At 30.7% G+C, this 22,981-nt stretch overlaps 2 protein-coding genes across 2 annotated transcripts; both read right to left on the reverse strand.

Annotated features, from left to right (window-relative positions):
* Positions 1 to 947: 947 nt before the first annotated feature.
* On the reverse strand, positions 948 to 3,737 carry LOC134716526 (uncharacterized). The gene is made up of 5 exons (XM_063579536.1): positions 3,733 to 3,737; positions 2,845 to 3,033; positions 2,155 to 2,214; positions 1,495 to 1,590; positions 948 to 1,224 (listed from the first exon to the last, which is right to left on the reverse strand). Exons 1-5 carry the CDS (start codon positions 3,735 to 3,737, stop codon positions 948 to 950), a joined length of 627 nt encoding a protein of 208 aa, XP_063435606.1.
* A 10,045-nt stretch (positions 3,738 to 13,782) lies between these two features.
* LOC134713829 (collagen alpha-1(XXI) chain-like) lies at positions 13,783 to 20,409 on the reverse strand. The gene is made up of 6 exons (XM_063575104.1): positions 20,379 to 20,409; positions 19,809 to 19,900; positions 16,354 to 16,659; positions 15,263 to 15,541; positions 14,251 to 14,314; positions 13,783 to 13,878 (listed from the first exon to the last, which is right to left on the reverse strand). The coding sequence occupies exons 2-5, from the start codon at positions 19,876 to 19,878 to the stop codon at positions 14,262 to 14,264; spliced, it is 708 nt and encodes a 235-aa protein (XP_063431174.1). The 5' UTR covers positions 19,879 to 19,900; positions 20,379 to 20,409; the 3' UTR covers positions 13,783 to 13,878; positions 14,251 to 14,261.
* Between the last annotated feature and the right edge of the window lie 2,572 nt (positions 20,410 to 22,981).

The following is a 22,981-nucleotide window of genomic DNA, read 5'->3' on the forward strand; positions in this document are numbered from 1 at the left end:
AAGAATGAATGAAAATGAAAAATCATGGAAAATAATTAACAAGCAGTTGTGAAATTTAATGCAAAATTTGTCCCTAAATAACAGTGAATTAATATAAGCTTTAAACAAGAATGTGTTCATAGTACACAGATACACCACTCACACTATCATTTTTTTATGTTCAAATGGAACGTGAAATTGGGATCAAAACTCATACCATAGTGAACATATATACTAGGTTTCAAGTTGATTAGACTTGAACTTCAACTTGAAGCGGGTCAGACGGACGAACAGACAAACGGATAAACAGAAGAACGGATGAACAAACAACAAACAGATGAACGGATGCACAGACTAGAAAATATAATGCCCCTCTACTATTGTAGGTGGGGCATAAAAATTGCATTAATTGTCTTGGTCTATGATGGTGTTGGTATCTCCTGAACAATTCAGGAAACAAATATAAACAGATTTTAATTGGTATGATGTCCAAACCCTGTTCAAAAACACATATGTTAAAATTGAAGGGAGGTGTAAAAAGGTGTTAATAATGTGTTGAAGGCCTCACTGTGACTTTAAGATGAAGTACAGCAACAGAAGTGAAGTTAAATCTTTGCTTTTTGTGTGCCATTGATGGATACCCCATATTGTTTCTTTTCATCTACTACTTAACCGGAAAATACAATTTTACATTTAAGTTTAGGTCAAACTAGATACATGCAGGAGTCAAATGCATTGTCCAAATTTTTTTAAGCACATTTATATTTTTATATACTTCATGAAAAAAAAAATGATAACAAACAACATCTTCTTTAATCTAATGGGTCATATATCTCTATATAACAAATCTACTTATCGGAATAAAAAGGTATACATTTTTTTTTTATAATTTTCTACGGGTATGGGTTCGATAGTTGTATTCAACTTAGACTTATATATATAAAAGTGTTGAAGAAACTTTACCCATGTTATTTTAAATGCAGATCCAATAGTTTCTGTTTTAAATCAACTAGACTTTTGAAGTCAGACTTTGTACTCAACTGTACTGTATGTGTGTTTGCCAGCATCAACAGGCAATCTCTGTAAACCAACAGTGGTTGTTCTGTAATAAAGTTGTCAATATTTCCAATTGTTAATCTCTTCACTCCTGGACCCATATCTATAGTCGCCTCTTCTGATTTGTCGTCTTCAATTGGGTCATCATCTTCAATTTCTTGTTCCTCCGAATTATCAACTGTACTTGGTCTAGAAATACAAAAAATAAATCTAATGTTACTTTATTGAATAATACAATCTTGACACAAATACATTTCCAGCTGTTGTATATTACATAATAATAATATGCAATGCAAGTGTTGAATATCAAGCGCATGTACACATGTATGCTGAAAAGATAAGATAATGTGATAAAAAGTTGTGGAAAAAAATAACACTAAACCATAATAAGAACATAACAATTTAAAAGAAATACAAACACTTTACTGTGAATACAAAAATGAAAATACTGAAGCTTACCTTTGTGTTATGTTGAAACTAGGTTCATAGTCTTCATCGGATGTCTGTTCAGAGTCATCATAATTTTGAGAAATATCAATCATGTCAATACTGATACTGAAATAAAATTAAAAAAAATAAAGATGTAATAACAATTTAATTTTGATCATTAACCCCAAACTATATTAGATTTACCCTAAACAATTTTTGTGCCACCTCTCAGCTGTATGTTATCATCAGAAAAAAATAATTCCTATCATGACAGTATAATGTCTAGTAGTCATACAAGTACTACTTTGATTTGGACAATACATAGATAAAATGAATATCTGACAGATGGACAATTTGTGAATACTGAATTAAAATCCCAATATGTTGCAAAAAAAAAGTTACACACAAAGGCCATGATAAACAAATAAAATGAGGGTTTTTATTACATAGTGATACTGTTACATGTATGCATTTTAATCAACCATTTTCTACATTTGAAAATGCCTGTACCAAGTCAGGAATATGACAGTTCTTGTCTATTCGTTTTTGATGCGTTTTGTTATTTGATTTTGCCTTGTGGTTATGGACTTTCCGAATTGATTTTCCTCTGAGTTCAGTATTTTTGTGATTTTACTTTTTAAAATATAAAGAAAAACATATTTTAAGAGATTCAAAATAATAACAACTTACTCAAAAGGATTAATAAAGCTGTTGTTGTTCACATCTTCCAATCCAGACATTCTAGACTCTCTGAAAAGTTATATTAGAAATTCAAAGTTTAATTAACCTGTAAAAACAACAATGAAATATGTAAAACTAAGTAATACTTTCCATCATGTACTTATTTTTACCTGGACCCATTTGCTAGTGTTACATCTTAGGTCTTTAGCACGTAGTGAGATGAGAGGGTTTGTTTTATCTCGTGTTGAAGGCCTTATTGTGACTCAGAGGTAAAGAACATCAATTAAAGCACTGTTCCTTTGCTTGATGTGTGTTAACTGTTTTGCTGTGCAAGTGCATATATTGTGCCAAGGATAGACTGTATATTCCCATTCCATGAGCAGGTTACATTGCATTGCTTTTTTCTATAGTACTGCCCAATGAATACTTTCTTTAATCCACTGACAGTAATGACTGTTACTTGCAACATGTACAAAGTGTAAATTCTCTAAGTTCATTTGAAATCAAGGTAACTGAAAAGAATCTAATAAATTGTTTTTTTTGTTGTTGTAGAAATACTCTGCTTTTCACATACACAAAGTTGAAAGTATCAATAATATCAATGTGTTATACGAATTACAATGTATTTTTATTTTGACAGAGTGAAGTTGAAATACAAATTTTAAAAAAAATCAATATATATAGATTAATTTCACTTACATGTACTTATGACCTCCTTCTGTGTCTGAACATGAGATCTCTGACACATCTGGCTCTATTACTTTTGATAGCATATTGTGAGTAGTTGTTATACTTCCTGAAGCACAACTGTGCTGCTCTGATGTTCCAGCTGGAGTAGAGGCATTAATTTTGTACCATGGTGCAGCAGCCCTTTTACTATTATCATACCTATTAGATATAAACATATATTAAAAAAAAATGCATTTTAACTATTTTCAAAAATTACTTTTAATGGTTTCAAAACTTCAATAGTTTAGTTTAAACATGTTTTACTATTCAATGAAGACAAATGGGCTTTAATAGACTTGTGACACTTTTAAGAGTTAGACATATAAAATAAAGAAACCTGTGAATTGTTGAAGTATATGGTTCTATTACATGTACATGTTGTCTGAATAGCAACTTTTTTACACATGCCTCTTGTAGGATGAGCAACACCTGTACACTCTCTCCATGTTAATGAATCATCATAACAATTTTTGGAAAGGTGAACAGCACTGGTTGCCTGTTGTCAGGCAATAAATATCTGCATGTATAATACTTGATTATACAACTTAATTAGCCATGGCATTTTAAAAATTCCAACAGAATGTATATTTTTATCAATTGCTTATTAATTCTCAACCTGAACATGCTGAATATATCTGAGTATATCATTTGCCACTGTTCAATTAACAATCAATGAATGAAGATGTCTTCTAATTCATTTGTTTTTAATTTTTTCTTTGATATGTAAACTCTTTCTTGTAATAATCAAGCATGTAGTAAAGAATATATAATGTTCATGATTATACAGTTTATAATAACTTTTTTAAATCATTTGCATGCCCTTTTTGTAATTTTTCAAATACATGCACATGTTCAAACCTCATTCCTGCCTGATTTTAAAAATCTTGATTGTCCACTTAAATGTACAGGCTATTAGGACAAGACTGCCTTTGATGCATACAATTTGTTTTAATTTTATTCAGTATTCATTAATATTGAATGAATAATAACTTCAGTATTAAGAGAAAGAAAAGTGGTTAAATATCATTGGCGGATCAAGGAGGTAGGGGTTTGAACCCCTCATTTTTTTAGCTGATCAATGCATTTTCAGAATGGGGATATAAAGTTGGAACCCCTCTTTTGTCTTACAAGATAAGATAAGAATGGGACCCCCCTTTTGAAATCCGCCCCTGAATATAGATCATGTACATGCATGGCATGTAATTATAACCGTACATTACATATATTATTTCATGATGTACCACTCTGCATTTGAAGATAATTACATGTTTATGATAAGTCAGTTGATGTGATAATGTTGAACCTATAAATGTCAAGCTACACGTAAAAATCATAAAATTGTAGAGTTTCCCCTTTGCAGGCCCCTAAGTCGAATGCATGTTTACATTTATTACATTGGTTTTAAAACAGGATAAAGTGCACTCGTGTGAATGAATTAATTGCATTACACAAAGCTTATCATTATTATCATCTAGCGCTTATGTTGTTATCAATGAACTTAAATTAGAAAAAATACATGCAAGCTATTCTCACGGACTATAAATTACCTGTCAAGTAATACTTTTGCAACTTCCGTATGAGATGTTGCTCCAATTTCTTCCTTAATGGCAATCCATCAGTGATACTGACTCCCTATGAAGATTTTTGTTTTGTTCGTCAGGCTATTTATTTCAGTCTTGTTTCTTTTTCTGTCTGAATCTGTCAGCGAACTATATCTACTGCCTGTCAAATTTTCGCGTACTTTCGCTTCAGTCGACATTTTTGTTCAATTTGAAAGCACGCTTTATACATGCGCAAACAAAGGTAAATTTCAAGTTCACATGAATACCGATTAGAATGATGATGACGATTTCACTTGCAAGTGAAACAGTCAAAATTTATGTTTAATCGCTTATTTCAACAAAATTAAAGGAAATTGATTGATAAAAGCAAATTATTATTTGATTATTCCAATTTGATTAATGATTGATCTAAAAAAAATCATACTTTATTTTTTTATATATATCGTAGCTAGTGCTCCTTTAACACCTTTTCAAGCAAAAACATTTCTTTCTCAATTCAAACGATCGCAACTTTAACCTTTCAACTCTAACATGCGCTGTTTTTCAATTCTCACTCCTATCTAGATCTTACCAACTTTACTCTAACCTATACTCACCACAAATTCGGCAATGTTTTGTCGAAATTTGGGAGGTTAAAGCCAATGGATGGATGGATGGAAGGATGAATAGCTGTTGAACGTCCTCTGGCAACCTAATACACATTTATGACGAAAAAATTGTTGTTTCACTTTGTTTTTTACAAGTTACTGACACAAATTTTAAACAGATTTCGGTTATTATTAAATTAATTATAGGACAACACGTTTTGATCCTGTTATAACGTGTGGCTGTACCAATAAACATTGACTAATTTTTGTAAAATTGTACAACTTAGAATATTGACATTTGGTATTGTTTTGTAAGAAGCAGATTAAAGCCGACATAAATCGGTTTGAAGGAATTTCTTTTGATGCTTATGTTCTTATATAGTATGTTTGAAGGTGTTATTGTAATGATCAAATAAAATCTAATATGACGACTTATTATCGTCAACCAGTATAATGACAGTTTATCTACTTTTAGTGCAAGCGCATAAATACACAAAGCCGGTTGTTCCGCGTTACAACCAACTTATTCTTCACCAGATATTCTCAATTTTCAACATCAAAATCCCAAGTTCCGATACAATATTTATATCACTCTTATACAGCAAAATAAACAAATCAGTCCATTTCATTTTTTTTTATGGTAAAATTTCATAAAACGAAAATTCTACGATATGAATTTTGTTATTGTTTTTGCATGGCAACGAATCAAGGTGACGTCACAGGTATGTTTCAATAAACAAAAAATCAAATGTACATACCGGGCGTTTTTTTAAAAAGTTTCATGTGCGCCTCAGAACGAATAAAATTACATTGGAAGAAAATATTTGTCCTATAAGAATCGAAATAATTCATGACAGCCGTAGATTTGTTTTCATTTAACCATGGGTTGGGCATTTATATTTGTTAACGCTCAGGAAAAAATAATCGAATATAAATGCCCAACAGATGAGCTACAGATTGTATTTTAAATTTAAAAGTTTAACTCGTAAAAAACGAGATTAAATTGTGACATAATCATTTGTAGTAAAAATGTACAAATAAAATGTTAGTGTCAAGAGAAATATAATTGAATTAGCGCACGGGGGGGGGGTCTCAACATGGGATTTTGGGTACAGGTGTGCAGCTGGGATTTTAAAAACACCCCCCCCATTCATATATTGAATAATTGTGAAATCCCTCCCTATACATATATTTCACAGCGAAATCATAACCCATTCATATATTTATCAGCTCAAATAGTACCTATATGCATATACAATCTTATTATAAATCAAAAACACTTTTCAATTATACAATAGATGTGGAAATTTTAATGACAAAGAGTTTGGGAAATTCAGTGAAGATCGTTGCACAACAAACTGAAATTTATGACCCATTTATATACCACAATCGGTCAATTACTACCTATTGATATATTTCCTCGGTAAAATTGCACCCCATTGATATATTTGACGGATCAAAAAAGGAACCCATACCAGCGACACATATGTATATACCTTTATATAGGAAGAGACACCCCCCCCCCCCCCCCCCCCCACCCCCGTGAATTAGCGTCCTGAAAATGTCGTTCTTCGTGCTAAATTTTCTCTTTTTTTGAAGATGTTATTTATTGCAATACGTGTAACTGAACGGCGAAGACACCAGAGAAACATTCAAACTCATATGGAAAATAAACCAACAACGCCATGACTTAGAAAAAAAGACCAACAGACAAATAAGAATACACAAGACACAAAAAAAAAAAAAACTTAAGACGAAGCAACACGAATCTCACCAAAAAAATCGGGGTGATCACAGGTGCTCCGGAAAGTACATTGTTTTTAGACTGCAATTAAATATTGAGTTTAATAATTGCAAGCTGTTCCCTCGTTTTTCTCCGAAATTGATGTTGTTGTGATTTAAAATTCTATGATGTTCATATCTACAAAAAATCGATGGACTTCAAAGTTATTTGACCTTGTGACGTAGATCTAAGACTAAATTTTGCGTACTAACTAAAACATTAATTTTCGACATATCAAATCTTATTTCTGTCTTGTACAAGCATACCCCAACATATAAAAATGTTTATGCATACAAAAAGCATGGCAATTCAAAATATTTTTATTTATAGTTTATATACACATCAACTGGGTAGAATTACACACCAGATCAAAATGCACTCTCTGTTTTCTCGAACATTGATGAGCGTTTGAGTCATAACTGGGACTAATAGCTGTGGCGAAACAGCAATCGACCTTACAAATGTATGTTGTTATACCCTTTTTATTACTATTTATGCATGGGTCGGTCACTCTATCATGCATTTGAATAATTGAGCTAACACATGTAGTTTTTATAGGAGTCGAAGATCATGCTGAATTTCGTTCCATTTTCGGTTCACAAATCATTGATGGCATACTGATTTCATTTGAAGTTTTAAAAGATCCACACGTAAAATTTCGTACATATTGTGGCATTTCCATTGAAGAGGAAATATATAATTAGTTATCAAAAGTACCAGGATTACAATTTTATACGCCAGACGCGCGTTTCGTCTACATAAGACTCATCAGTGACGCTCATATCAAAATAGTTAAAAAGCCAAATAAATACAAAGTTGAAGAGCATTGAGGACCCAAAATTCCAAAAAGTTGTGCCAAATACGGCTAAGGTAATCTACTCCTGGGGTAAGAAAATCCTTAGTTTTTCGAAAAATTCTAAGTTTTGTAAACAGAAAATATATAAAAATGACCATATAATTGATATTCATGCCAACACCGAAGTGCTGACTACTGGGCTGGTGATACCCTCGGGGACGAAACGTCCACCAGCAGTGGCATCGACCCAGTGGTGTAAATAGTTATCAAAAGTACCAGGATTACAATTTTATACGCCAGACGCGCGTTTCGTCTACATAAGACTCATCAGTGACGCTCATATCAAAATAGTTAAAAAGCCAAATAAATACAAAGTTGAAGAGCATATAAAATATATGTGTTAAATCTTAGATATATCAACACGTGATAAAAAAGGAAAGTTCCTCGACCTTTTACTCCTAGTTCATAGCGTATACAATGTTAATCATACATTTTACTTACAATCTACATTGTTTTATACAAAAATTATATATAATTTTTTATAATTGCAAGCTGTTACCTCGTCTTTCATAGAAATTGATGTTGCTAGAAATTAATATTTTACATGTTTTGTGATGTTTCAATTATAGCGAATTCGATGAAATTCAAAGATAATTGACTCTTGACTCATACTTAAGTTCAAATAGAACATGTTCCTTACGTCGTAACTACAATCCCCTATCCTTTCATAAATGTTATTTACAGAATTAGATTATTTACCGGATTTGTAACTCATAAGCAACACGACGGGTGCCACATGTGGACCACGATCTGCTTACCCTTCCGGAGCACCTGAGATCACTCCAAGTTCGTGTTGTTTATTCTTTAGTTTTGTATGTTGTATCATGTGTACTATTGTTTGACTGTTTTAAATTCTGAATTAAACTTTAAATATTTGGTGCGTCCTCAGTGTTTTTCTTGAAAAAAACTTATTGGACCTACCCAAGCCCCCCCCCCCTTCCCGCCCATCCTGCTTCTTTTGTAAGCGAATGGTAAGTTCAAACTAACTATTTACAAATTTTAACATCATTAATAGTTAAATGTTATTACTGGGAACCTTTTTATGTTTTTTTGAAGTAAAATCAATTTATGTGAAAAAAGTAATACAATAGTTTGACCTAGACGTGTAATACTAGTGTAAAAAAAGTACAATATAGTATTACATACAATATCGGAAAATATAAACATGACATAGAGAAAACTTATTGTTTGTATGTAATAAATTAACATTTCCGACAAACAAACAAAAAACGAGCGTTTTATATAAGACCTTCTTAAATTTAAGCTTATATTGCAATAACTGTATATAATTGTATTTTACTGGTCGATCTGTGGTAATTTTGACTGCAGTCAATTGCCTTAAACAACATGTGAACCGACAAAAAAATCAAAGTGTGTAACGATCAGTACCTTCTATATTTATATTGATACATCAAAAGTGTTTAATGAAAAGCAATATATTTTCGCTTTTGTACTAAATCATAATCCTGGTACCTTTGATAACTATTGGTCTTCTGGAGCTGGAGATTGGCAGTAAGCTATGAATAAAGTCTCCGCAACGTCTTATCCAAACGGGGACGTAAAGGTTGATGCCTCGTGATTAGGCAGTGCTATGTTTGATGTATGTTTAGGATAAGTTTTCATCCCTATTCTATATACTTTTATTTTCAACTAGCAGTTTATATGCAAGCCTTCTTTATCGTCAATTTTATTATAAGACCTATTTATTGTATTTATTATTAATTGTTCTCGTCCTGAATATGCTTGCAAGATTTTCCACTAACGCCATAATGTATATATAAAACAATTTACGAAAAACGTATTTGACATGAACCAACGACAACCACTGGTACTGCAAGCGCCTGATTTGGAACAGGCATATAAAGAAATTTGCAGGGGTAAAGCATATATGCCGCTAGGTATATAAGTAAAGCAAAGTAACAAAATCTCCAACGGAATGTAAATTCAAAAAAAATCAGACATAATTAACCAACGAAACGAGTAAAAAAAACAAACTATCATGTTCTTGATATGGTACAGGGCAATAACCGAGGAAAATGATGGACTAAACCTGGTTTTATAGATTATCCTCCCTCTTGTATACTAGTCAACAAAAGAAACGATACAAGACTTTTTTCAAAATAAAGATAAAGTTTTCCGTTTATTGGACCAATATATAAGGTAGTAATACTTAATCATTATGGAAATATAAATCCGTTGAAAAAAAATTTTTTTTTTGCTTTTGTGACGTTTTTTCGCGATTTTTTTTTTTTTTTACAAAATTTACATAAAACGACAATTTAAAAAAACAGAAGTTCCAATTAATGATGCCAACCTCTCATTTAAAATTAAAGACAGTGTTTGCCATCAATTTGTTTTTAAAAATCATACAGTTTCTTCGTTTAAATGTAAAGCAAAATTCGATCCCACGAGAAATCGTTAAAAAGTATACATTATCAACTGATTTACCATAGACAGTATGTGTAAAGTGATATTCAAAAAGCGGCAGTTATCTTAAAACTAATCCGAAAGGTTCCAAATTTACTGTGTGTTGTTTTCATATCTAAAGCATTGATTTGAGACGAAATTAAAAAAAAAAAAATCTGCATTTTTTGAGATTTCAAAAAACACTTTTTTTCCCATAAATTTGAAAAATCAATATTTCAACCCACTAGTTACATCATGAACATAACTTGATTATCATATTGAATATTTTTAAACAAATTTGAAATTTAATTAAGTGCTTAGAAAATTATGTGTCGATTTTTTTTCAACTTTCCGCAAAACTAATTTGCACCTTTGATCATTTACACGGAATTTAGATACTTTCCGACAAGTTTTGATTTTCATAATCCAAGTGCATACATTGCAAATGCAAGCTTTTTAAAATAGTGTATCTCATTTTGTTTTATATTGAATACTATTTGATCAATTTTATTTTAAAGTCGTGTATCGTTTCTTTTGTTGACTAGTATATGACAGATGTTTATAATTTTGTTATATTGACACAATTTGGCAAGCAACCCATACAGAAATAAAACCTTAGGCTAATCTGCCAATATTTTGGGATCCAGCATCCAAAACTGTGAAAAAACATCACGACTGACTAAAATATGGTTGATTTTTAATATATGGACAAATGGTCATTTCTAAACATACTGTATTGGATACTTTTTTTCTCTGGGATATTTTTTTTTATTGCTGACTCTAAGTGATAAAAATGATATAGTATTTTGGTACTGTTTACATCACTGTGTAAGTGAAGTTCATCTTTTGGGACATTGTACCACTCCGTGTTGAATTGAATTTTGATGGTTTCACTCATTGACAAAATCTTTTCATAACAGAGGAAATAAACACTGATCAAGGTTAAAAAAAAAATTAAAAATAAAATAAAACACAATAAATTTACAGAATAATTTCAATGAGACAATTAATGCAAATCGTGTTGTCCAAGCTTAAGGTTATGGTTGTCTTTCTGATATCGTTTAACATCTCACCGCTTATTTTATTGATTTTGTATTTACATTTTGTCATAGATGAAATTAATGCATTCAGTGATACTGCAAAAGCCATTTCAATTGATATTTATCCTCGTGTAATGTGTTTTCGTACTAATATCAATTTTCACTGATTACAGTTTTCACTGTTGAGTTTTATTCAGGTGTTTACTCAAAGGAGTAGGGGCAAAAAGGCCCTTATTTGGCCCAAAAATTACTGCAAATTTAAAAGTTATCACACATAATATTTAATTACTGAAAACTTGACTAAGGTATAAGGTACTAAGAAAAACAAAAATAATGTCAGTCGAATGTTTTTGGGGATCTAGATTTTTTGTCAAGGCTTCCTTCTTTTATTGTTCCAGATTACTTTGTAATGTTCCTATGTAAAAGAAAACGAGGTTAAATGTTTTTGTACGAACTTCAAATTGGATCAGTACAATAACACTGAATGACTTTTAAAGTCCGGAAATAATCATTTTCTAAAGTCGTTGTTCTGCAATGAATGTGTTTAATTTAAAAGATGCTTGTGTGTTTTTTTATGTAAAATTGTTTGTTTTAAGATTGTTACACAGTACTGACAGCTGTATCTATATTTTGACTATTTTATTTAGTATGTCTGTTTTGTTCAAGCATCGTCGTAAATCTAACTTAATTAGATAAGACGGTCGTAAGAGTGAGAGGTTTAACGCTTTAAAACCAGGTTCAATCCAACACTTTCTATATTTGAAAATTCCTGTACCAAGTCAGGAATATGACAGTTGTTGTTCATTCTTTTGATGTGTTTTGTCATTTGATTTTGCTATGTGATTAGGGACTTTCCGATTGCATTTTGCAGGGAGTTCAGTAGTTTTGTTATTTTCTGGTGATCGCATGAATAATAAAAAAAATATTAAATACATTTCAGTACTAAAAATAACTAGTTAATAGTTTTAGATTGGTGTTCATGAAAATTGTAACATAATTTTGTGATTTATTTCAGATTTGCACTGGGTTTTTACAAAGGATACTATGTTTTGGATAATAAAATGCAGTTTTAAAAATATGGGATTACATGTAAAAATTAAAGACTGTTTTCATCTCTATGTATCAAAGATGTATAAAAACAATTATAGAATATTGAATAAATGGATTTTGAATTACCATGCATATTATATATAAGAACCATGATAATTTTAACTCGCTGGTTTGTAATATAAATCACAAAAAAAACACACATGACAGTCATATGTTTTGCAGATCTGTTGTCCACAAGGCAGAAAATATAGCTATACTTGTAAATCTCAGAATTTTTCTCAACAACTATTCTAGTGATGCGTATGTTTGACATTGAATAAAAATGGATGACAGGTAAATTTAATTTAATTTGTATTAACTTCTTGATAACGACTTTGAATATGTCATACATTTGTCACGTTTTTTGTGTTGTTGTTCCAAATATAGAAACCGAAAAACACGCCACAATGTAAGCGTGCGCTTTGGAAACTAACGAAATGGGGTTAATATAAATACATATGACATACAAAAACATATGCCAAGACGATAATAGTGTGTCTTTCTATGTCGTGATGTTACACTACTGTTTCAGGTAAGGGTTGGAGGTTGGTGTCTATTAAAACGTTCAAACCCGCTGCATATGTTTGCACCTGTCCTAGGTCAGTTATCTGATGTTTAGTGGTGGTCGTTTGTTGGTGTGGTTTAAAGTCTTTCCTTTTTTTTTATAGATTAAACAGTTGGTTTCCCTGTTTGAATGGTTTTCAACTAGTAAATCTTTATGCTTTTTATAGCTTGCTGTTCGGTGTGAGTCAAGGTTTTGTGTGGAAGATCGTACTTTGACATATAATTGTTTACTTTTACAAATTGTGTCCTGGATGGAGAGTTGTGTCATTGGCACTCCTATCATATCTAATGACATGTTTTTGTTAGAACTTTTCTATATGTTCTACTATTAATATTTTGAAATTGAATATTTATGAAAACTAACTTGTTAGGATGTATGGATATTTAACTAAAGTTAATCAGCTTGATGTTTGACAAACTAATCTGAATAAACTAATAATTTCTTATATTCCTACATGGATTCCTTATATATGAAATCAAACTTTAAATGCAGGAAACAAACCGGAGTAATTTAGCGCCCTAAACTATGTTTAATATTTTACCCTACAACATTGTTTATGTTCCGGTCCCAATATAGCCATGAATTTGGTGCTTTAATTTGTTGTTGTTGTTGTTGTTGTATGCGTACTTTAGAACTTTTGAATTATTTAATTTTTCAAGATGCCGGAGTCATTATTTAGTTGACTATTTGTGTATGGGTTTGTGTATTGTTGAAAGCCAGAGTGTCATAGATATCATCGCGCGTTGGTTATTTGTGGTTTATAAGTGTCTTCTTTGTTTTATATTAGAATAAACCGTATAAGCCATAATTAAATATTTTATTGTCGAAATGCGCATCTCGTGCAGGAAAATTGATACCGCTAATGCTATGACAACAGATTATACTTTTAATTTTCTTCAATAAATTAAAATTGCTTTTCATAGATTTGAACAGAAATCATGGTTTTCGTTTCAAAATGAAATAATTTGAAAGGTTCTAACAGTAACTACTGTAACAGGGAAAGCCCATTTTCAAAGCTTTTTTTATTAAGAATCACAAGTCTGTAAAAATGTTGCAAATTGTATTTGATATCAGAAACACAGTTTGTCTCGTCGTACAGAAGCTGATACATGTGATCTGAAAAATAAGACATTACTGTATAATATACATTGATAATCCTTGTACCTTTTATAACTATTTATAATATACATGGATTCAATTACAAGATTGTGTTACGGAATTTTCAAAATAGAAAAGGTAATTCAATTACAGAAATCTCAAATAATTTGTTATAATACACTTCTTTAACAAATATCACGTGTTCAATATGTTGCAGAATCAAAGAAAAGTCATAAGATATAACAAATAAAATTAATGTTATAGTGCTCTCCTTAAACATATCTGATAGTAGTTTGCTGGTAAAAATATAAATATTATATGATTGATAATTTGCAAGTAGATGATTTAAAGAAAGCTTTAGCAACACATAATTTTTTAAAAGTCAGTCACCTTTTTTTAATTTAATTTTCTATGAGTCCATCAAATCTATCATGCGGCTTGATCACGGAACCAACTAAAAAAATAACATACATGTGTAGTTTATAAATAAATCCATAAATCAAATAGAGATAATATAAATTAAACTTCATTTACCATAGGTTTTTGATTTAATCATGTTTTAGACAAAACATACCCTTAATATTGTTTTCATACATTTTGATGTAAAAATTGACAAATTTATTGTCTTTAAAGGTAAAACAAATGATATAACTTATTTTTTGACATATTTGTGTATACATCGGAAGGTATAATTTCAAACATATGGACACAATACAAGACAAGTGTACATCAGTCGTGTCATTACCTTTATCCGGCAGGCCCGACATAAAGGGGAGCAACGTACATTAAATATTTCGGATATTCTAAACTAAATGATAGACATTGTGCACGTAAAACTTGTTTAAACCCACAGCATATTGTGTTGTACCGGTCAGGTTATCCGGACCTGGTTTAAAGGAATTCGAGCCATTGCAGTCAAAGTGTACAGTAGCATTTGGCATTTACCAAATAAATAATAGTAATCATTATATCATTTATTTTCAGATTTGTAGAACACTAGTATGGGGAAACCAGTACATGTACAAGCTGCTTAATACCTGTGTATTTATATAAACTTTCCACAATTGTATACTCATATTTATATATGCGCTTGTCTTTGCAAGTGGCGTCTCCCATGTAAGAGTTTGTGGCTATTTGATAAAAATGTTATGTTCGTTTGAGTTTACGAACTAGAATTTAAGATTGAATAATGTAATTAAACTTCACTAAATGTATGATTAAGTAATGTGATGTTGACCGATTAAGAAAACGTATGAGTCTTAATTTCAAATCAAATTATTGTTGCTTTCGTACGCTGTACACGTGTCAGTTCATTATATTGCGTGATAGATGATAATTAAGAATTAAGTTTCTTCTGACCATTTTAGAATATACCGAAACCATATAATATTTAAAAACATACCACTACAAGCAACGTCCGTAATTCGATGTTTGAAGGAAGGTTTGGATAATTTTCGAAAACGCCTCACCCGTACAGACCATCCTCTCTTAACAACTCTTTTCCGACTAGAAGATGCTATACCGTGAACTTCACTCCAGTCAACACCACTGCCTATCCCCACAGCAAATATTTTGACGCCAGTATTCTTTAAGCTCGTAGCTGCGTTCAAGGTTTGACTTTTATGCTGAGATTTCCCGTCAGTAAGGACAATGGCAATTCGTGGTACGTTATATCTATGTCCTGCAGGAAATAATTAACACTTTATTATTCAAAAAAATTGTTTTTGTGGAAAATTGCGCAAAGCAATAAAATAATAGTAATTACAAAGTGTACATTCTAACTTTTTGAGATGCATACCATTTGCAATTTAACAAGTGGTATAAACGATATTTTTTTATTGTAAACATTGTTCTGTATTTAACAAAGTTGATTATAAAGTGCACTTGACCGGAGTGTCTGGAAAAAATATTGAGTAGGTCAAAAATTTAGAAATGGTTAAGAGCACAAAAACCAAACTGTCTGATAAAAAGTTTAAATCGTTTGAGGTCAACTCGTTAATTTATAACTTTAACACAATTACGTATATGACTTTGATATTTTGAAATAACTTTTATTGTTTGCCAAAGTACTGACTACTACTAGGTTGAAACTTTCATCGGAATTCGTAGTCCAACAGTATAATTGGTATAAAGTAAGATCACAAAAATACTGAACTCAGAGGAAAATCAATTAGGAAAGTTCATAATCACATGGCAAAATCAAATAACAAAACGCATCAAAAACGAATGGACAAGAACTGTCATATTCCTGACATGGTACAGGCATTTTCAAATGTAGTACCATTAAAAAAGATATGAAAATCATATTTACCATCTCATTTTTTACCATTTCTTTTTAATTTGCGACGAAAGAAAGACAAAGGTCTATTGAATCTGTAATATATATACTTGTAAGTAAAAATATGTTTCGCGACATGTAAAGTATATACACAATATTCATTCTGTATACATCTCTTTTTTAAATGTTAACAGATATATGTATTTATAACATACCATATCCATATGAGAAGCTGTTATATCGCATATGATTCAGTCCATGGTATGTATTTGTCAAACCTCCTTCATACTTAATTTTTTTTATGGCACGTTTAAGATAGTATCTGTTGTTATAGTCCTTCAACTTTATTGAGGTTTTGACAGACGTTGAAAACACATCTACTCCAATTTGAGTGTTATAAGGTCCAATGTAAAAATTATCTGTAATGCTGGCAACAGTATTCAACATTGTTTGAAAATTGCTTCTGCCAACACTTCCCGACATATCTAAGAGGAAAACAATGTCTCGTTTTCCTTCACACCCTGAAAAAAAGTTTTAAAAATTGTAACGTACCCAACTACATCAGTCCTTTTCAGGACCGATAACTCTGTCGATGTATACAATATTGTTGAAATCAGAGCAATCGTATTGTAGGTCTCTGTTGAAACAAGGATTTGTATAGTAATTATACAAATCCTTGGTTGAAATGTAAATAATAAAATATTTTTTACAAATGTTAAACTTTATGTATATTCATTGAATGCCTGGATTTAGCTTAACACATTGAATTAAATTATTTTTTTAATCATATGCAATAAAATATCGTTCTTATAAAATAAAAACAAATCCATTTGAATTGAAATTTGAATCATAATATTTCTTTAAAATAATTATGGAAAAATAAAAATATTTGAATATCTTCTAAAAAATTTTAAAGACATTTTCATAAAATTCATATTTTCTTAAAGTTTATTATGATAGATACTTTTTTCTAATTTGAAACGGGAAATTTAGAGAAAGTTTATATGTACATTTATGAAAACTTTTGTATATCGCAAAATTTAAACTCTGGTAATACACGTATACACAGGATGTTTAATGTCACCTGGTTGCTTTTGGTTTGCACGTCTACATAAAACTATATTGTTATGTAACATTACAACCCAAGTCAGAGTTCCCCTGTTCTGTAAAGGGATGCAATTTTAAAGGTATAGATAAAGGCAACAGTAGTATACCGCTGTTCAAAACTCATAAATCCATGGACAAAAAACAAAATCGGGGTAACAAACTAAAACCGAGGGAAACGCATAAAATATAAGAGGAGAACAACGACACAACACCGAAACGCAACACACACAGAAACGGACCAAGCAACAGACAAAACACCACGAGAATAACAAATATAACATCAAAACCAAATACATGAATTTGGAATAGACAAGTACCGTGCCACGTCTTATCTCAATATCTCAAAAATAAGAGAAAACACAAACGACTCAACATTAAAATGCAACACACACAGAAACGAACAATATTATAACAATGGCCATCTTCCTGACTTGGTACAGGACACTTTTAAAGGGGAATAAAAGTGGTGGGTTGAACCTGGTTTTATGGCATGCCAAACCTCGCACTTTAATGGCAAAGTTAAATATAACATTGAAATGACAACATAATATTACAGGACTACAATACAAATAAAAAGGAGAACATATTAGACAAAGAAAAGCATGATTAATAGATAACAAAAAGCATCAGGTTTAAAATTCAATACGCCAAAAACGCGTCTTGTCCACACAAGACTCACCAGTGACGCCCAGATATAAAAGATCGAAAGTGAAAAAAGTACAAAGTTGTACAGCACTGAAGATCAAAAGTTGAAAAGGTTTTGCCAAATACGGCATTGTTTGTATGCCCGGGATAAGAACATTCTTATTATATAGAACAATTCATGCTATTGCAAACAGTAAATATTATCAAATGAATATGAAAGAGATATACATAATGAAACTGAAGTATTAACTAAACTAAACCCGAATACATAACGCCCAGAAATAAAAGATCGAAAGTGAAAAAAGTACAAAGTTCTACAGCACTGAAGATCAAAAGTTGAAAAGGTTTTGCCAAATACATATTTATATATACATATTTATATATTTATCTATATTTATATAGAATATTTATCTATACTAATTTTCGGGCATTGGTTTTTTTTTCTCATGACATGAAAACATTTTTGTTCTAAAAGGGATGTATAAATATATTTCTAAAGAAAGTTAAAATATACAGAAAAACACCTTTACAAAAAAAGAGAAAAAAAAGATTATAATTTTATTGTAAACTATTTTCAGGTTACATTATATTCTGGATATCTGTCAAATAAATGTTCCCGTGTCACACTTAAAATATTTTTTTTTATCAAGAAATTTTGAAATCAATCATATCGAAATATCACCAAAGAAAAGAACATAAACATCAAAGATTCTGCATGAAAATATTAATATTATCTAGGAAAGTTTTCCTGTACAAATCCTTGATTTGATGCAACATTTCCATATTATGGGATATATCATCCGCCATTTTGAAAAATATCGAAAAATTCCATTTTTTAAATTAATATTTGACCGACTTTAACTTGGAATGAAATTGTATTAAGTAGCATTCTGCGCCAGATATATGCTTTAATATACCTAATCGATTGTAAAGTTTGTACAGACTTTCTTTATCTGTTGTACAAGTAGACATGGGTATCGGTAATTTAGCTTGGAGGCAACGGAGAAATGACGAGAAAAGTGCATGTTTTTACAAGTTTAAAATGATCAACTTTTATCAAAAATAAAACTGTTAAGACCAACGTTGTTTGATAGAAATATGTTTGAATATCAAGGATTGATTTACAAAACTTAGAAAACGGGTCAGGTTCATGAGAAAATTAAACGATATTGAAGCATCAATGCATTTTATAAGGGGAGGTATAATACAAAATGGCGGCTAGAATACGTCACAAAAGTCATGTGATGTCTAATTTAGTTGGATATGAGTTCTAATAAATAAGATGAAATGTTCGGTTAATGTAAATGGCGTATACTACTTTATATAATATATTTTTTTTGTTTCCAAATTAAATATCTGACATTATTTTTGTTTGAAAATTACTCTCTTTTAAAATTTGATAAAAAAAAATGGAAGATAACCTACTTTTTGACGATGAAAGAATTTTAAAATATAATATTTTTTATATGTTTGTCTTTTAGGAAATTCATCGTCGGTGGCATGGTTTGAAAGTCTCATGTTAAATATATTTTAAATTTGTATACACTCTCGGATAAAATAAGAATATGACATATGAGAATTATACAATATAAGATAAATGCCAGAAAAATATAAACTTTTTTGTAGGAGACTGAGAAACTGGGGAAGGGCAAGGTTGTACCGAGCCCTTCCTCAGTTTTGTGCCGAATACACAAAAGTTTATATTTTTCTGACATTGACTTAATTTTGTTTTTATACTGCAACTTAAATTAATACATTGGAAGCTATTAAAATTTTAAACTTATTGTCTAATGAACCTTTGATAGTAGAAAAGGCGATCAATGATGAAATTGACATTGCAAAAAATATAGCTGTGTTTCTAATTTAGGAAATAAACACAACTATGATTGCAGAATAAAAGGTTTTATATTTTACTTACAATCTTTTCTAGCTTCAACTGTGATGACATTCAATAACACGAATAGTATGGCCCCTATCAACATCCTCATTGTGATGCGCTGTTTTAACTTGCTAAACAATAGAACAATGAGTTAGAATAAAACGAAGGTGTTGCTTTTTTTCAAAACAAAATGTCGTACTGATGTTTATTTTTTAATTCGAGCGTCACTGATGAGTCTTATGCTGACGAAACGCGCGTCTGGCGTAAATATAAAATTTTAATCTCGGTATCTATGATGAATTCATTTGAGCGTTTGATTTTGCTATTTGACTAGGGAGTAGGGACTTTAAGAATTTTCTTATGAGAGCGGAATTGATATTTTATTTTTTTGTATGAGGAGTGGTCTTGTATTTTCACTTTTTTTCTGTGTATAGCTTAATATAATTATGAATGTAAATATTGATGAATTAGTGGAAAAATAAGGAGACACAAGTTAACATATAGAAAAGTTCATTTGTTTACTTGATTTTTGACAGGAGTTCGGTCTGAGTATTAATTAGATACAAATCAATAATTCTGTTTTAAATGAAAGAATTAAAAAAAAACCACCTGTATCTACTCACGCTACTAACGTTGACTATTACACTACTGCAGTGACAACTTCAGCAATATGTTACAAAGTCATATATAGTTACATGTACATAAAACGTCACAAAAACAGTGTATCGAGTTTCAGGATGTTTTTTGTATGATACTTGGAAAGGCTATTCACAGGAATTATAATGACTGAAATTCTGGAATTTTTTGCGAAATTCCTCACAAGACAATCGATCTTTTTTTCAACGATGGTCAAAATATTCTTATTCTTTACTTTTAATGAGTAATGTGTTCATTAATACTATTCCGTTAAATTATCGAATAGGAAGAGAAGACCCTTTTAAGAATACCAAATACAAATATTATTTTATTACGGGTTCTTGATGTCCAGTAGCATTTATTTTAATCATATTGAGTACGAGAACATTTATTTGACAAGGACAAGGACGAAAACCGAAAAATTTAAACAGCTATTGGGAAATGGGGCAATATGAATATTGTAATATATTTAACTTGGCCACTAGGCAACAGGCCAATAACGGACCTCTCGGTGTCTTCGATCAGCACAGAGCATTTAGGAGTATGAGCAAGTAACTGTTCTGAGTTTAATGTGTCCGGGAAATGTCTTCTTAACGACTTTAACCTTGTGGAGTAGCTTAAAGATCCAACTGAGCGAGTCGGCCTAATACAGCAGGGTTTATATTTATATCACATTATCAATTTTCATATCACTCATTATTTACTATATACAGGAATTTTACGCGACTGTCGTACAACTTAAAGGTTTATTCTCTCATTTTGTATTACATATGGAAATATCTGTACCAAATAAAGCAACAGTAGTATATCGCTGTTCAAGAGTCATAAATCGATTGAGAGGAAACAAATCTGGTTTACAAACGGAACAGCTGAAACACTGAAATGCACCAAAAAACAAAGGACAACAAACATATAAACGAAAGAAAAGTCAAATATATGTCTGATGTGATAGAGCTTTTCATATTGCAGTTGTTACGGAACTTTCCGTTTTGCAATTTCCTTGGGTTTCGGATTTGTTTAATTGTTTAATTTTTTTTTGTCATACTGTTTCTTGAAGATGTGAACATACTTTGGGAAATGAATGCACCAAGATTACTTGTTCCCTATTATTTTACAAATGATTTCATAGGTTGTTTAATTTGATTTGAAATTACGTTTCCGGTCTTAAAATTTCAATCAAACACGCTATTAACTTTTTCAATGGCATAAATGATAGCAATTACGTGATTCGAATTAGCCATTAATTGATTGTATAGTTTGCCGAAGTGAAGCCGGTACGATTATACAACCCTCCTCCGTATCTGCATCTTTTTAATGCAACGTACCTGTTTGGTTTCAATTTTTATCGATTGTGACTTTTCTTTTTAATTAGCAAGACATATAATTCACATATAGTTTTCTTCGTATAAGATTTGAAAAGATCAGATAACCGATGTAATTATTTTAAGTGAGCTTTTTATTCAAAGCAACAAGGGCATCTGTGGTAACACTAAAAAAATCTAAAATAAAACCAATGATAAGAAAGATTCAGATCATAAATGCACCTACCAATATATAAATCGTAATTTTTTTTACATTAAACAATTTTAAGAATTAAGGGGTAAAACAGTTATTTTGACTTAAATGGTTGATAAAAAATGATATGTTTGCAAATGTCATTATTAACATTTTAAACTATTATCGCATTAATGTTGCAAGTCACTATTTATAGTATAACCAACTTAGAAGACATAAAACGAATATATTTATTTTCATTTTATGTGAAATACTACAGTTAAGTCTGTATTTAGTTAGAAACTGAAGAGATGGGACAAAAGATAAATATCAGCTTCTCAACTGTGAACTTTCACTTTCTATTTCCAACTTCACTCCAGCGCCTACATATGTATATATATATAATTCTCCTGATTGATATTCAATACTCTAGAGCGTGCGTTCACGCTCATGATATCATTGATATAGGATTGGTGCTTACAAGAAAGCTACCGAACCAAGAATTTCAAGTCGTGAAGTCATCACTATAGAATTTTTACCGACATCTTCACGAGTTGGTTGAATGTTCTGAGGGATCTTTATCACAGTTGACCACATATACTTTCCAATTATCTTAACCGAAATCTCTCATTTTCACATTTATTTTTAATATCACAGAATAATACTAATCACTCAATTTGTACATACCACATATAACATGGACGATGTGTGTATATGTACTTTTTTGTTAGTGACACTTTCCTATATTAAGACAAATTGCGTAATTCGAGCATTTTGTTTGTACCTTTTGCATTGGTTATAATCAATAATTTTAATGCACATGATTAATAGTTCACATGACATTGCTACATACATAATAGTTATATAGCAAATTAGCGCAGAAATCAGATAAACAACTAAATTAAGATCACTTTAATATGTAATGTCTTTAACCATGAGTAGGCTATCAACGTATGCAGAAAATGTTTTAAATTTGAAGCAAATTTTACCAAGTTGTTAAAAAACTCTTTACAATTTGATTTTCTGTTTTTCTGTTGTTGTTGTTGTTGGTTGTTATTGTTTTGTTGTGGGTTTTTTCGGGG

The sequence above is a fragment of the Mytilus trossulus genome, chromosome 4, assembly GCF_036588685.1.
Source record: "Mytilus trossulus isolate FHL-02 chromosome 4, PNRI_Mtr1.1.1.hap1, whole genome shotgun sequence".
NCBI lineage: Eukaryota > Metazoa > Mollusca > Bivalvia > Mytilida > Mytilidae > Mytilus > Mytilus trossulus.

What these genes read in the sequence shown, in the direction of transcription:
- LOC134716526 (XM_063579536.1), bottom strand. An exon ending in AGCTTTATTAATCCTTTTGA is followed by an intron (nt 1,591 to 2,154) that starts GTAAGTTGTTAT and finishes ATTTTATTTCAG; the next exon opens with TATCAGTATTGACATGATTG. An exon ending in AGTTTCAACATAACACAAAG is followed by an intron (nt 1,225 to 1,494) that starts GTAAGCTTCAGT and finishes TTGTATTTCTAG; the next exon opens with ACCAAGTACAGTTGATAATT.
- LOC134713829 (XM_063575104.1), bottom strand. Translation starts at nt 19,878, where the DNA reads ATGAGGATGTTGATAGGGGCCATACTATTCGTGTTATTGAATGTCATC. An exon ending in CAGCTTCTCATATGGATATG is followed by an intron (nt 15,542 to 16,353) that starts GTATGTTATAAA and finishes TATTTCCTGCAG; the next exon opens with GACATAGATATAACGTACCA. An exon ending in TACGGACGTTGCTTGTAGTG is followed by an intron (nt 14,315 to 15,262) that starts GTATGTTTTTAA and finishes TTATTTTTTTAG; the next exon opens with TTGGTTCCGTGATCAAGCCG.